The sequence below is a fragment of the Callorhinus ursinus genome, unplaced genomic scaffold, assembly GCF_003265705.2.
Source record: "Callorhinus ursinus isolate GAN/ISIS: 27379988/994484 unplaced genomic scaffold, GSC_fseal_2.0 scaffold2, whole genome shotgun sequence".
In the NCBI taxonomy this organism is placed as follows: Eukaryota; Metazoa; Chordata; class Mammalia; order Carnivora; family Otariidae; genus Callorhinus; species Callorhinus ursinus.
The window spans coordinates 101,401,776-101,418,173 of NW_027397064.1; the positions used below are offsets into that span (position 1 = coordinate 101,401,776).

Here is a 16,398-nt window from a genome sequence, read left to right on the forward strand (position 1 = left end):
TGGGCTTGCACCTTTGGAGAAGAGAGTTATTATTTATTGGGCCTATGCTAAAACCCCAACAAAAGTTAACAATTAAAGAACAGTTGATGTATGTGACCTCATTCAAATGAACAAACACCCTCCCTCAGATTCAGTCTTGTTATCGTAGATATGATTTTCCAAAATAGGTAACAATTAATTTTCATGTGTTAGAACATTAATATTAAAAACATTCCAATAAGATACCTTATCTCAACTCATCAGAGCTTTCTAGTTTAAATACCGTGAAAAACAGTAATAATACCCAAATGTTGGTAGGCTGTGGAACGACTAGTCCTCCCATTATATTGCCGGTAGGAATATAATATAGCGCAACCATTTCTGCAGTTTAGAATCAAGTTAAACACGTACTATCCAATAAACCAACAACTTTTCTCCTAGCTACTCAACCAAGAGAAATGGGAACACATTCCCAAACAGGTGTACAAAGATGCTCACAGATTTATTCATAACAGCCAAATATGAATCATGAACAAAAAAGTACATTTTAAGCAAATCTGACTTATAGAGGTTGAACTCTAATGACAAATAGTTACCAACCTTGAGGTTAGGAGTTTGAGTTTGATCCACAATAAATCTCATCAAAATGTTAAACTGTTGATCAAATGGAAAGGAGTCCCTAGGTTTAAGAGAAGAAAAAAAACTCAGTTTTAAAGAAAGGCTTATTAGAAAAAGTAATGTAAAACCATATCAGTAACGAAAATATACCATTATAGATGAATCTAATTTATATAAAAGCAAGCCTGACCTTAGTTGACTAAGTTTACTAATTGTACCTTTCATTTTATATAAATACTAGAGTAATACACACTATATGGAAAATTCAGAAAAAGGAAAACCTGCTAAAAGTCCCCAAACACACACTCCACTTACTTTGAGTTATGCTATTTTAAAAATTAAGACCAAGCAATAAACTAAGGAAGAGATTCCTACCTGCCTTCTAAGGGATCTGCTCATCTTCTCTCTAGCTACCTTTCTGAATATTGCTTCATGAGAAGCACTTCCAATTCCCAAATCTGAATTTTCATCCTGACTGGGCTGCTTACCGCTGACCTTGCTAAGGCTAATCACACTGTCCTCCCTTGGTCCCACTGGGCAACTGCTTATGGTCTCTGTTCTGTGGAGTCTCCGCAGCTGAGTGCCCATGAGAGACCCAGCAAGGGAACTCCCCATCCAGCTACAACACATATGCAGAAGCCAGGGCCTTCAGAGCCCCTCTCCTGCTCCACTTCTGGACTGTTCCTGAGCTCATTTCTTGTAGCCGCTTCACATTTTCAACATAACTGAGTAACCCTGAGGGCTCCTGGTGAGCAAAAATCTGTGCTCTCTCCCTTCAAGTGCTGCAATCACTAGCATTAGTTTAAAAGTGCAGAATGGTGTCCATGTGGGAAAATGCAGACACACCTTCCACACTAACAGGAAAGACTGTGCAAAGCGAACATCTGTTATAACGGACTGAGCGAATGCACTGCTTTCTTCGGACTCTCTGACTCATACTGCCTATAAATTAAAGAAACAAGGTCGACAAACCACACACAAAACACCTCTCTTTTCTTCTGCAGCAAGGGGAGAATGGAGAATCCACTTAAGTATAAACTGGCGTGTTTAATCTGGAAATGTGCCCATGGTTAGGCACAGCCAAAGGAAAGGAAACAGATCACAGTTAGGCCTATCACCTCAGGAACCCCTCACCCCTGCCCCCAGGACTCACAGACTGATCCTAAATATGCTTAAACAGCTAGGCATCTCAGCTGCCGAGGAAATGGGAATGATGAATGTGTTCTAGAGACTTAGACCAAATCTACCCAAAAGAGGATTCTTTTTTTCCCCCCTCTATCTATCATCTATTTATTTGATGTAGGGTTCCATGATTCATTGTTTGCGTATAACACCCAGTGCTCCATTCAATACGTGCCCTCTTTAATACCCATCGCCAGGCTAACCCATCCCCCCGCCCCCCTGGAACCCTCAGTTTGTTTCTCAGAGACCATAGCAGAAGAGGATTCTTAAAGGGAAGAGGCATCCAGGAAAATAATAAAAGGGTTTTCCTTAATCACCAAAGTTTAGGAGTAGAATCTTAACATTCTTGCCATCCCTAAAACTCTGAATGGTTTTGCCATTCATAAATCCACCTATATCAAGGAAGCGACCTTTAGGCCAAGTCTGGCTCACAAATGTTTTATTTGGCTTTCAGAGTGTCATTAAAAAACAAAACAAAACAATAAAAACAAAAAAACCCCTCAAATGTGTTGCCTTAATCCACATTTCTGACCTTTCTTGAGAAGTCTGGTACCACTGGGCCCACATGCCAACATGGCAGCTCCCCGGCCCACACATCACCCTCCCTCCTGTCTCTTCACTCAGTTATTATAAGCTGGATCAGCCTCACCCCTCTAGTCAATCCCCGGTTGAAACTTTACAAATCCACTGATACACTGGTATCACTAGGTATGTTCCCTAATTCCACTAAACTTACTCAACCCAAGGAGGGATGGCATTTGAAAGGCTTATTGTAAATATAGTATATAGCACTGACCTCAGTGAAAATCAAAAGGGATCTATTTGGATAATAAAATTCTGTAGCAGCACAGATGATACAGATCTACAGGGTCAGGGACCAAAAGAAAACAGTCGGCATCAGTGTGTAGAGGAACAAATGCATGTTTTGCAGTCAGAGACATCTAACAGACGTATGCGTGGGGGATGATGGCAGGGGAGTTTATGCTGAGGGAGCCAGAGAGGAAAGAAAAAGTACAAAGGCTATCCACACCCTCCTACAGGAAGATGCCTGCCCACAGACCAGCCTGCAGTCAGAGAAACAGACAACGGAGCAACAACCAGCAGGCCTGGATTCCAGCCCCCAGCCTACTACTAACACAGAATGTGACCCGGGCAAGTCAAGTAAAGTCTGTTTCCTCATTAATAAAATGAGGAAGGGGGGTGCCTGGGTGGCTCAGATGGTAAGCGTCTGCCTTCAGCTCAGGTCATGATCCCAGAGTCCTGGGGATCGAGCCCTGCATCGGGCTCTCTGCTCAGTGGGGAGCCTGCTTCTCCCTCTGCCTGCTGCTCCCCCTGCTTGTGCGCTCTCTCTGTCAAATAACTAAATAAAATATTTAAAAAAATAAAATGAGGAAGGGTCCTTCCGTTTTGGAAATTCTATGATATGCAGTCATCGCCCAATGGATAGTAACTGGGTTGTATAAAAGTTACTGTACTGATGGGAATTATCTGCTCTGAAGTTATTTGTTTATTCATTTAAAAATTCATTAATCTGACACACAAGCTTCTATCTTCCACCAAATCATAATGAAGACATTACAGCCAAGTGTCTTCTGAGGTCATTTAAGTTCTAATAGTAGAGATAATTGATTAGAGGTTGCTCAACAATGACAGCACATGGTCAGTTTTTCACATGCCTCTGAGTCCCCACAGATCCTCTCTCTTTCTTCATAACAGCCAGAGGGGTACAACTGCTGTGTTAGCAATCTCCGAGCTAATGAATCTAACAGAGATTATACCTGGACAAAAGGTACATCACACGTGGCTAGAAAAATTTCTAGTATGACTTGTAAGAAGTTGGAAGTATTAAAAATACTGAGGTATTCAGAAGGATGTAAATAAATACTCAAATGTCTTTCAAAGAGAAGAGAATCAATTTGCAAGGCTTTATATTTGTTTTTAATTTGTCTTGAGCGTTCACAAAAATACCAGCTCAAGGAGGATATGGGTATTTCATCTCATCAAATGCAGGAACATTTCAACAAATATGTTAACAAAAGAATGTGGAAATTGTGTAAGAGAGTACTTATTCAAGCAGATGACAAAACCATGGGTAACAAGAGAATGGCAAAAAGCCACCTATGAGAGTCTTGTAACATCAACATGGTCTAGCCCACGTGAAGAGACATTTTCCCAAAGATGACATCCAAATGGCCAACAAATACATGAAATGCTCAACATCACTATCAGGGAAATGCAAAGCAAAACCACAAGGAGGTATCACCTCACAGCTCCTAGCTATCATCAGAAAAGACAAGAGAGAACAAGTGTTGGCAAGGATGTGGAGAAAAGGGAGCCCTTCTGCACTGTGGGTGGGAATGTCAACTGGTGCAGCCACTACAGAAGATAGTACAGGTTCCTCAAAAAATTAAAAATAGAAACATCATATGATCCAGGAACTCCACTTCTGGGTATGTAACCAAAGGGAATGAAACCACTATCTCGAAGAGACACCCGACCTCATGGTCACTGTAGCATTATTTACAATAGCCTAGGTATAAAACAACCTAAGTGTCTGTCAACAAAAGAATGGAAAAAACAAAACACAAAGAAATATTATTTGGTCATAAAAAAGAAGAAAATGGTGCCATCTGTGACAACATGGATGGACCCTGAGGGCATTATGCTAATAATAATAAGCCAGACAGAGAAAGACAAATAAAGCATGATCAGGCTTATATGTGGAATCCCCACGCCGCGCCCTCTCCCAAAAGCCAAATCCCTAAAAGCAGAGTAGAATGGTGACTGCCAGAGAGTACAGGGTAGGAAAAATGGGGAGATGTTGGTTAAGGGGTACAGGCTTCCAGTTACAACATGAATCAGCTTTGGGGATCTAAAGTACAGAATGGTGATTCCAATTAATGATACTGTACTACACACTTGAAAGTTGCTAAAAGAATAGATCTGAAATGTTCTTACCACCACCACAGCAAAAGAATGGCAATTATGTGAGTGAAGGATGTGTTAACTAACGTTGTGGTAATCATTCAGCAATATACACATGTATCAAGCCATCATGTTATATACTTCAAACTTACACGACATTATATGTCAGTTGTATATCAAAAGCTGGGGGAAAAAAATGGTCTGGCCTCTAAAACCTTACCTGGTGACATCTAGAGCCTTCTGAACTTTTGCTTGCACAGATCCAAGTAAATCTGCTCCCATTTTCTTAAGTAATTGTGTGAGAAGAACAAAAAGCCAGTCTTGCAAGTCATCCTTATGAATTATAATAAAATCCACAAGAGTCTCCAAAAACATACTGAAAACCTAGGCACAAATGAAAACCAAGTATTTCACATATGTAATTCATAATTTCCTCCAAAGTCTCTATTAAAAATGGACTGGTCATATTAGAGGAGACAAATGTATTAAAAAAATAAAGGAAAAAGGATCGGAACTTACTCTCTGTTGTGAATTCCACCGCAAACCAGGCCATGCAACAAAACAAATTCCATGTTAGTCCACAGTGAATTAATAACCATTTTCATGCAGTTTCTTAAAAGACCTGAAAAGATTACAAACTGATACTGATACTCTTCCCCTCCCTCAATATGCCTTCAAAATTCAGTACCGAGAGAAATTAACTTTGCTGAAAGGTATTAGTTTAATCCTGGAGGCCTCTCTTCCTTCCATCCTTCCTTCCTCTTAAAAAAAAAAAAAAAGTTCTCTTAACCATCAGAATTCCATACTATTACTGTCCATTATCTAGCATTCAACAAGTAATGTTACAAGATGAGGGAGGAAAAAAACCTTGAGCATTGTAGATTTCGATGTAGGCCAATTCAGATATTGTAAAGTAATACAATATAAAAAGATATTATAAAAGTCAATATAGTCTATAAAAAATTATGGCTTAGAATAAAAGATACAGTCCACATAATTCTCATGCTGCTGTGCAATCATTAATGCTGTATAAGATGAGATAAGAGTCCACAGTGGACTATCCTCGAACCGATTTTAGAGAGATAAGTAGCACTGTGTCCCCTACTTGGCTAATAAATGAGTCGTGCTCTACTGGGACAACCCAGCTATAATATAGCTACTCAGTTCTAGCACAGCAACTATTAACCACCAGGGGTCTCCCGTGAGACAGCTCAGAAAAAAAACTCACTGAACCCCCCAGCTATGGGATTCCTGGCTTAGTTCAAAGGCAGCTAGCAAATATTAACTAAACTGAGACCTCCAAACTCACTGTACAAGAGCCTTCTGATGGAAACAAATTTCCTTCTTTATCCTCACATTCTGGTTCTGAATCAGCAATCTAGAGGTGACAGGTAACAGAAATTTCATCAATGCTCCATACTACCTAACATCCCTTATGCTCTCTTATGAATCTTATGCTTAAAATCTTCCTGCCCTTTTTTTTTTTTTTTTTTTTTTTGGAAGTAGGCTCCACACCCAGCATGGAGCCCAACACAGGGCCCAAACTCATGACCCTGTGATCAAGACCTGAGCCGAGATCAAGAGTCTGATGCTCAACTGACTGAGCCACCCAGGTGCCCCAGTCTTCCTGCTTTTAAACACTATCTTAGAGAAAAATCGTGATAATTGTATCTTTGGCTATCTCTGTGGCCCTAGAATTCAACCTTTCTTGGATTCTACTTATGTTGTTAATGTTAACCTTGCTGTGAAGTTCATCACAGGAATTTTAAGACATGCTTCAAGACCAGGACTGAGGAGAACTGCTGTCTCCCACCCACTACCCCTGCAGAAAAAAGAGAACCCCCACATTCATTCTTCTAGGCTCCCATGAGCATCTCAAAGAACAGGGGTCCCGTGTTGTTTTCTGTGTCCCTAGCCCAGAGCAAGTACTGAGTGCTGAATGACTGGACAGAGCATGTCTGATGACTCTGATGAGAAAGACAGGGCAGGAAAGGAAAGGAAGTCACAATAACTGGCTGGACTTTCTGGCCATGACAGGTCTCCTTCTCCCCGTTAAGACTTACAAGGGACCATTTTTACCAGGAAAACTGTGGTCTGAGATCATGAAATCCTGCACTGTCAAGCATATGAGATTTGGTTATGCTGACTTAAGGTTCTACCAATTTTTGCACTTCTGGTCCTGTCCTTTATCCATCCTTTAAACTTGCCCAATAAACTCAATCCCCCCATTTTCTTTCTCTAAAAGCATCCAACTAGGATTCCTCCCAAACTAGTGGTATTTGTTTCAAATCTAAACTCCAAGCAGGCTTCTGTAAAGGGTCGCTCTCTGAGCACCATTCCTGGGTCATAGTCAGGGGTGTTTTCCTCCCAGCAGGGATCCCCCTCAGGACTCAGTGCTCTCCTTGGACCCCGGGAGTGTGGATGCCAGCTAGGTGGCCACCATCGGGCAAATTCTTGGGGACAGGAAAATTCTATTTGGAGAAATAGCTTAACCTGATTTTTCAATAAATCCATTACATAAATGCTTCTATTTTTTTTTTTTATCTTGTCCTATATAGGCAAATTCTACATGGGGTACAAAAAAGAATAATTATAGACTTGATTATCTTTTTCATTTCTGTTAAGAAAAAAAAAGGCATTGCATTAGAATATGATGTTTTATTCTAGCACGTAGCCCACCGTTTGGCTAACAGGAGGTACCCCAAAGCATCCGAATATGACTATATCTTATTCTTTCCATTAACTCTTAAAACAAATTTTATTTAGTTTATTTAGCTCCAAGTTTTATGGACATGTGAAGTTCCCAAGAAGTCTTTTTTAAAAGATATAACATAAGCTGCTGAAGCTGGTGTTATATCTGTAAGGTCTAAACTGCGCTATGGGGAATTCTCTCTCACTCTTAAGTAGTGTATTACACAGCTCACGTGGACATGCAGAGGGGACGTCGGCAGGCACGAGTCCCAGACTTACCTTGCTGTGAGGGTCAGCAAACATTCGGGTGAAGATCTCACACAATCTTTTCAATTCTACTCGACTAGAGGGAATAAAATGGAAATAAAGAAATTTAGAATTTAATGAGTCAACACTGAGATTAGTGACGGCTTTTTTAAAGCTTTTTTCACAAACGAATCATTTTATTTAATTCATGATGAAATCAAGTAGAAATATAAAACCACGACAGTTTGACTCTCAAAATGAGGCAACTGAATCTCAGAGAGTGATTACCAAAGTTTGCACACATGGGAGTGGCAAAGCCCTGAGCTAAATCCCCGCTCATTTCATTTGAGGTCTGTTTTCCACCTACCACAGATGAAAGGCAATGGGATAAAGTATAAGAAAAGCATGTGCTTTGGGGTGAGACGGACCTGGATTTTAATCTCAGTTTTGCTACCAAGTACTTGGATGTCTTTAGATCTGTATCAAACAAATGGCCACAGGGAGGATTAAAGGAGGGAACGCTGCCATTCCTGCCACTGCTGAGACCAAGCAAACATTCATTTCCTGTTAGTGCCCTTTTGCCTTTTCTGACCCTTACCTATATATACTACTGAGTCCCATTTTTCCTTCAAGGCTTGAATAAGCGTCGTCATCTCTTCCCCAAATCACCCTTGAGTAATCCCCCCTTCATACAGATGAGTTGGTTTGATGATCCTTTAACATTATTAACAACACGATCTAGTTAGACCAATGCCAATCAACAGATTTCTAGAGATTCTTCAATGGATACTTGGTGAACACTAAAAATCAAGAAACCAGGATCGCCAGAATTAAGCAGATTCTTGAGGAATAATAATCTCAACAAACCATCCTCTTTTTTTTTTAAATCCTCATTTTGTTTTCGACAGCTCACTAGAGCATCAGAGGCTATGTGCATTTCAGAAAGCATATGACAAAACTTCTCAAGGCCTCTCGGTGGGGGAACGGCACGTAACAGATACGAACACAGCAGGGTGGAGTCGGACAGACCAGATGGGCACACTTACAGCACAGGGATCCACTAGTCAAGGTTCACTTAGCTGTGCAGAGCCTACCCGTGACCACAAACTTACCCACTCTCACAGGTTATCTTAGAAAAAATCCCCAAAGAACATCGTATCTGTACTTCAGGGATTCTAACTTGCCCAATTTTTTACATTTTAACATCTCTGTAATTTTGAGATTCATCTTATAATCAAAGATGTATTAGTACTGCCATGGTTTAATAAGCAGCATTTCTTAGAGGGATATAAAATAGCAGTGTATCAACGGTGCCTCAGATTTGATGAAATATGGTATAAACATATACTTTTTTGGTATGTGCGATACATGCTCATTTTAGAAAATTTGTGAGATATAGAAACAAAGAAAAAAGCAAAATAATCAACTCTAGTAATAAGGCTGGTACTACTTTAAAGTACTCCATTTTAGTATCTCGTTACTATACATGTTTATAAGCTATATGTATGCATATATTACAAAATTTGAGGCTGAGACTGCTGTGATTTTACCCACAACTCCAAAGTATAATGAACCATACCAACCGGCAGAGTTATTTTTTACCTAACTTGCAAACTGTATCAAGACTTCTCAAATAACACCTACCAGATAAATATGAACTGTAACGGAACCAAATGTTTTATTAACCTAAGAGAGTATTTGTCAGATATTTCAAAGTCCTTGGAAGGCAAAGACCATGTCTTAGTCATCTTAGCACCCGCAGTGCCTGCCCCCGCGCCTGGAACTCGGTAAGGACTCCCTGAATGACAGGGAGCCCCCTTAAACCACTGCTAAGTGTAAATACGGGACTTCAAACTTGGCTCACGACCTTGGCCTCCTTGTCCTCACCTCAGTGTTCTTTGGCTCTTCAGTAAGTTCTGCAGGCCTAGAAGCCCTTCTTTCCTTTCTGACCAGTTGGAACTGGCACAGTGGTTGAGAACTTCTGCTACGTCCTCAGTCTGCCGCAGATAATGGGGAATGCCACCATTCCTGGAGCCGTACGAGCGCTCAGAGCAAACACTTGAGGCATCGCTGTTGGCGTCATCATCCGAATACATCCCATACGGCTCGTACCTCCTCCTCACAGGCTTCTTCTGTCAGACCCAACGAAGGTGGGGGTGATGGAGGAAGACATGGGAAGGTGAAATGACCATGAGTCACACCACACAAGATCAACAACAGAGTTACAGGTAAAAAGATACGCACGCACACGCACACACACGTATGCACGCACCACACTTTCCTGTGCTGACAGATCAGGGAAATAAAAACCTAAAAGCAGACATCCAGACAGAATAGTAAGTAACAGGCAGAGCAGTCCGTAGCAGAGACGGAAGAGTGTGGTCTCTAGGACGGTGTGTGGACTTCGCAGTGGGGCAGACTCGGGTGGTAGTCAGGCCGCCACTGACTGGCTGAGGAACTTCAGAAAGCTCCTCACCTTCTTGCTTCACTTTCCTCATCTTTGAAATGACAAGAATGCTACCTCCCACACGCCTGCTGGGAGCGTGTGTGAACTAACCTGGCTCAGCCCCTGCCACCCTGCAGGTATGCGCCCCCACTGGGCCCTTCACAAACAGAAGCAATCTATCGTGAGCAGGGTCTGTGGGAAAATTTGTTGGAATATCCATGCTTCCTCAAGAAAGTCTGGAACTGAAACGTCAGGGACAGAGTAGCCCAAGTAAAAGGATGCTTAAATTATCTGAACACAAATAGCCTTCCTGCAGACCCTTCATTCGTTTCTCTTACCCTGAATACAAAACTGTAAGTTAAACCCATAAATAATATAGCAACAGCTATTAAACTGATAAGATACAATTTTCCCTAAAAGAAAAAAAAGTTAATTGGCTGAAACCATACAAATGCAATTTTCTTTTGTCTTTTTTTTTCTTTCACAAACGTAATTTTCTAATAATGTATGGCTTGTCCATCCACCATAACTTGCTCGGGACAATTCTGCCTTATGCCTCTTGTCCCAGCAGAGTTAATGAGTTAAGTAGCACCTCTTTTCACTTTCAGAAGTATCCTTGTTAGTATGATAAATTATAGGATCATCATACACACACACACACACACACACACACACACACACACACACACACACATAAACAAACTAGATTTGTAAAATAAGAAAAATGTTGAATGTATCCATTCATGAAATAGTAATGACATTAAAAGTAGACACAAACTGGGTTAATAAAACACTGACAGAAGGAGCAGAGCTTGAGATTCCAAAAAAACAAAAAAACAAAAAAACAAAAACAAAAAACCCACTAAAACAGATGAGAGAGGGGACTGATTCCATTGCTAACAACAGCTTCACTAGACTCGACAAAATCGTAATTCAGACCAGAATTTCTAATTACACTACGTGCTTTGTGCTTTCACTAGCCCCTAAAGGAAATATACTCGCAACAGAAAAAAATGAAGTTGTAAAACAAAAGTTAAAGCACTGGTACCTTGCTCCTGGAGTCTCCTAACAGCTGTAGGCAGGAAAATATTGAAGGATGGGGAAAAAGCATAGAGAATTATGTCAGAAGCATATGTGGGGATTGTTCTTGCAACAAAAGTGTACAGCAAAACATATCTTAGCAAACCAAAAATATAGGTTAGCAAGCGATTCATATCAAGTGAATAATAACAAAGAACGCTTTCACAATGGCATTACCTAGCCCTTCCTACACCTCCTAGAAACGCCTTCCAGTACTCGCTACACTTCCTGCTATGCTAAAACTCTTCCCACACCACCGAGGTACATCCCGAAAGTCACCATTAGTTCTCCTGTCTGCTCCTACGCTAGATTCTGTCTGCCCCTGGGGCTTCTACCCTGGGAGGCAAACACTGTGTACCATTCTTGCGCTCTCTCTTCTGCAGCAGGTCACTCTGGGAGGCCAAGCAGTTTGGACAAAGAGTAATAAGGGCAGCCTGAGTGGACCGAGAGCTAGAGCTCAGAGAAAAGCCCGAGTCAAGGAAAGCCCAAGCTCAAATTCTCAAGTCCGACTCTGCCTCCTAGAACTTTGTGCACAGTCCCTTGGGCGGTTCTTTAAAGAATGAGGAACTCCCCCGCCTTAACTGGAAGTCCCATTTAACTAAGGGTTTTGCACATCCATCATTTCCCACCCCTCTGACCTCCTAATAGGGTCTCTGAATAAGTAAGAGACAGATTCTCAGTGCTGCAGCTTGGAAGGAAAATAGCTTCACAGAGTTCCGTTCCAGCTCATGACTCTGAAGTCAGAGCCATGGTTAGAGCAATTATCCTGAAACTCCAGTACCTGCCAGGAAAAAAAGCCCTTCTACACAGAAGGCTGATGAATAGAGCTGGCCAGGCAGCCCTTGCTTACAGGAAAAGCATCAGGAGAGTGGCAAACTGCTTGCTCACAGTCGCTTGTCAAAGAAATCTGACTGAGCAAGAATAAATGAGGGCGACACAGGACGGGATGAAAGTGAGAATCCCTGTTAGCCACAGACTATAACATTTTGATCAGATGAAAAACAGGGCTGGGTTTAAAATTTCTGGGTCTGAAAGCAGGATGTTATAATACGTTTTTCCTCAGAGAGACAATATATCTTAAAACAGCACAAGCAAGGCCAGAGATCAGACAGTTCTAAAGAGGATCTATTTTAAATGCTGAGCACATCAACCAGAATATGCTAGAGGCAGTGTCACTACCAGCTGAAACGCATCTTTAAAAAGCAATTTGACCACAAATTGAAGGACCTCTACTCACTTTATATATATATATTTTTAAGATATTCCATTATAATGAGGCAAAAACATATTCAACCAGTGCTTTATATCCTCAGACTTCACTGGCATTAAAATTTAGGAGTTTCCTTAAATAATGACTCATTTTTAAAGACAAACAAACAAAGGTAAAATCGCAAGGAACAACTAGTGTGGTCCTGGATTCAATGCGAGATTTTCAAACCACAAACTCTGTTACCTACTATTATAATGATACGTGTAGGCTATGCCATTAGAGCCTGTAAAGCAATAGAAGCAGGAGAATGAAAAAAGGAAACGCTGGGGGAAAAAAAAAAATGGAGAAAAGGGGAAAAAAAAAAAAAGAAGCCCAATGACATCAGAGAAGCCCAATGCCATCAAAACTTCCTTGATACTGAGGAGCACAGAACGAACACCTGGCGCGAGAATTTTTTGTAGAGGGCCGATTTTCACTTACGTACAGGGATAGGAGTTTAAAGAGAAAGTGATGACAATATCAGTTTACCCAGTATTTACACAATTTTACAGAGTGCCCAGGGTGATTTAGTACCCTGATTTGGAGGCGATTTTCTGGTAGGACAGAGAAAACCGTGGCTGAGTAAGTCAAAGAGACTGCACACACTGCAACTCTTACCAAAGCATCGGCGACAGCAGCTTCGAGGTCTGTACTTGTGCTCAGAACTCGCATGGCATTCACAGAGCCAGGTATTCTTCCTGCCTGGCCAAGCCCAAACCGGTCTATTTAAGAAAAACAAAACCGAAAGACATGTCACTTTAATTCAAATTTTCTCAATCCTTTGCAAGGGCTCCTGCCTCTTCCCACCTACTGGACAGAGGCACTGGAAAGTCTCTAGCCAATCGGAACTACCCTTCACTTAAGAGTTCTAACTAGACTTGTTTACCAGCGGCAGAGGTTAGGTTGTTTCATATTTAATACCTTCGTGCCACAAAGCATCCTAACAACTGAAATGGCTCTTTAATGTTTTATTTTTGAAAAGTGCTGAGAAGTGGGAGAGAGAGGGGAACTTATTAGAGAAGCGAGCTGGGCTGTGGGCGGAGTTTTTTAATCTATTTAGCGTTCCCTCTGGAGGCAAGTTGGCCCTGATGTTTGGTCAAACTAATTAGAAAGCTTCACGGTTTGACAATAGGGTTCTAATGCGATGTGTAATAAAAAGGTAAAATTTGAAACAAATACATTCGATTGATCTCTGCAAATTTTCATTAGTGTCACGACTGTTTAACTGTCATTAACTGAGCTCAATTAATTTTTGGCATTTGTTCATGATGGCTGTGTCACCAAAGGTTATTTAAAAATCAGCTTATTAAAATTCTTCAATGATCATCACAAAAAGCTAGCACCTTCACTGCAAAACATTAATCATTTGGATAACAGTAGTATACATTTTTCCTGAGTCTCTCAAAGGATTTTCAAATGATAGTCTAAACATGTAACAAAATGGGTATGATCCAAAGAATTTAAAATAAATTCAGCAGTTCAATTATTTTAAGCCTGTTAAGGATCAAGGACAATGAAGACTAGCTTTTTAAAAGCCCCATTACATCAGGAGAGCAGCCTTCCTTAAGAAGAGCTGAGGTTAAAGCTTTAACAGGAAAAAGTTCATATAAATTATACTCCCTAAGTGTATCATACTATTTACTGGCAAGCATTTCTTATTTAAAATCCTAATGTATTTAAAAAAAACCTTTGAAGAAAAATGTTAAGATAAAAAATGCTTTCTTTTTGTGAACAAATAAGACACTATTTGGATGGAAAAAAAAAAAACCAAACCCTCTCTATTAGCCATAATGAAGCATTTAGAATAAAAGGAAAGCTAAATCTGTTTTACGTGAATTGATCTTTCTTATAAAGTGATATATTTAAAACTCTAGATATGTAACAAGAATTCTTTAGAAAACAAGAACTCTAAAAGTGAGGTGTTGTTACTTAGCTTTTTTAAAATGTCGATTTCAAAAAATTGACACCTTCCAGCGCCACCGAAAGGGGAAAATATTTAAACACTGCTAACCAAAACGTTATACAGTCATGAATTTTTATAAAGAAACAAAAATTGTATGTTATACTATCCCCTTTTTTAATGCACTTGTTGGTCACACTGCATGCTGTCTTAGCCGTTCTGTTCAAAAGATGATTAAATGTGCCATATAAACTAAGAGACCACAAAGCAATTATATCTAGATCTCTCCCCATATATGCATATATATATATATATAATCAGTTGACATATGAAACAAGTGTAAATTTGAGATTTGCTGTGCATATGGTTTTATACATGATCTTTGCTCAAGTCTTTTTTCCATTAAAAAAGGGTAGATAGTAAGGGATTTATGAGTAACAAAATGAAAATAACTCAGTTGTAAGCCATTTAAAAATTACCCAGCATAAACTTAAATAAAACGGAATCTAAAAAAATTAAAAAAAAAAAAAAGTATATCTCATGCCAGCAATTCTTGCTCCAGGGATAATACTGATTTTTTTTAGACAGAAAATTAAAACTGTAAGAATAATGCAATTATTCTGTGCTTCCCAGATGCATACAGCTCCGCCATACACAGTGACTGCAGATCACTGGATATATATCATAGATCATTTGAATTTCAAATCTGAAGGGGAAATGTTTGTCTGGATCTGAGCAAAGTTACAAGCCGTTTGTTTTCACCAGAGCAAAGTCCGTTCTACACTCACTGCTCTGATGTTATGATGAAGCTCCATTTCCCAAGAGATGGATACGTGCGACTGTGCCCTCAGTCTGGCCCCTGATTTTCAGGGGACTGTACTCTTCAGAGTGTGCATAATAAAAAGCATAGCTCGCTTCGCTTAGAGGAAACACAGAGAAAAATAACTCCATGAGTTGGTGACAGTTGTCCCCATCGACAGGCTGTAATTTAATACATAATGCCTTAGTCAAGTAAGAAAACTGTAGTTACCATATAAAAATGATGTCAGTTAAATCCAGCAAACTGATGCATCTCGGTATGCTTACTTTTTGCCCCAAAGACTGACCGGGGGATTTCTGGTATCGTTAAAGCGGGCTGGGACAGAACATTTGGGGACCACAGGCTGCAAAGGCTACCTGCCACCTGACCTGATTACCTGAATCGTGACCTTGTTTTTCCGTAAAAGTTTTAGGACAAATATTTATACATATGAAATCATGCACGCTAGGATTTGGAACATTTAATAACTAAACAGTTCCTCCAAGTAATCAGAACTTGACACTAATAATTAACATCAGTAATCAACACTTTTTGGGAGCAAAGCCTTTGGAAATGAAAGACTGTCGAGGGACCTCCATCCCCTCTTTCCCCACAGGGACGTTTCAGGATACCTATTTCCGGTGACTGTTCTCCTATTTCGGGAGGGAGTCAAAAGAGGGGTAGAAGCCCCTCCCCGTGTTTTTGTTTGTTTGGTTTTCACATAAACATGAACACTGGAGAAATGATGTTGTCAAACAGGCTATAAAGCATCTACGGCCTATTAACAGAACCATAAACATTCAACAACTTAAAAAAATCAAAGCACGTTGGGGAAAACAAATATGAAGGGCGTACATGCCAAGTGCTAGCCGACACTGATGAAAACAAATGCGAAAATGGGTGTGAAACTGGAACATATGAAGAAGCCAAGGCATGCAGTTAGCACTTGTTCACCTGACTGCCCAACAGTTTCAGCAGTGGAGAGGGCACTAGTGGACCTGGAATGACGTCGAGAGGCTGCAGGTAAAAGGAACGGCAACACCCACAGGATTAACACAGAAGTACCCCAGACAGGAAATGCCACAGTCCAAAGGGAACGCACAGACTGCTCCCAACAAGGCCATGTTTTCTCATGAAAGGAAATGATGCTGGAGATGAATGGAGAGCAAGTGCCAATCCCCAAACTCTACGGCAGCCTGCTGGCTCTCACAGGGCTAGCACACACACAGGCACGACAAAGGCACTCTTTGCGGTGTTCCTTAGGCACCACCTGAGCTCAGACT

General features: G+C 40.5%; 1 protein-coding gene across 4 annotated transcripts in view; it reads right to left on the reverse strand.

Annotated features, from left to right (window-relative positions):
• Window positions 1–16,398, reverse strand: part of CLASP1 (cytoplasmic linker associated protein 1) — a 260,116-nt gene that overhangs the window by 55,788 nt on the left and 187,930 nt on the right. For 2 of the 4 annotated variants that reach the window (XM_073885214.1, XM_073885207.1), the window contains 6 exons: window positions 13,035–13,138; window positions 11,136–11,159; window positions 9,529–9,773; window positions 7,675–7,738; window positions 4,925–5,088; window positions 580–658 (listed from right to left, as the gene is read on the reverse strand). In XM_073885214.1, coding sequence (XP_073741315.1) covers window positions 580–658; window positions 4,925–5,088; window positions 7,675–7,738; window positions 9,529–9,773; window positions 11,136–11,159; window positions 13,035–13,138 — 680 coding nt within the window. Of the gene's footprint in view, window positions 1–579; window positions 659–4,924; window positions 5,089–5,223; window positions 5,227–6,013; window positions 6,083–7,674; window positions 7,739–9,528; window positions 9,774–11,135; window positions 11,160–13,034; window positions 13,139–16,398 lie in introns of all 4 variants that reach the window. The other 2 variants (XM_073885231.1, XM_073885224.1) reach the window with 2 other exon arrangements.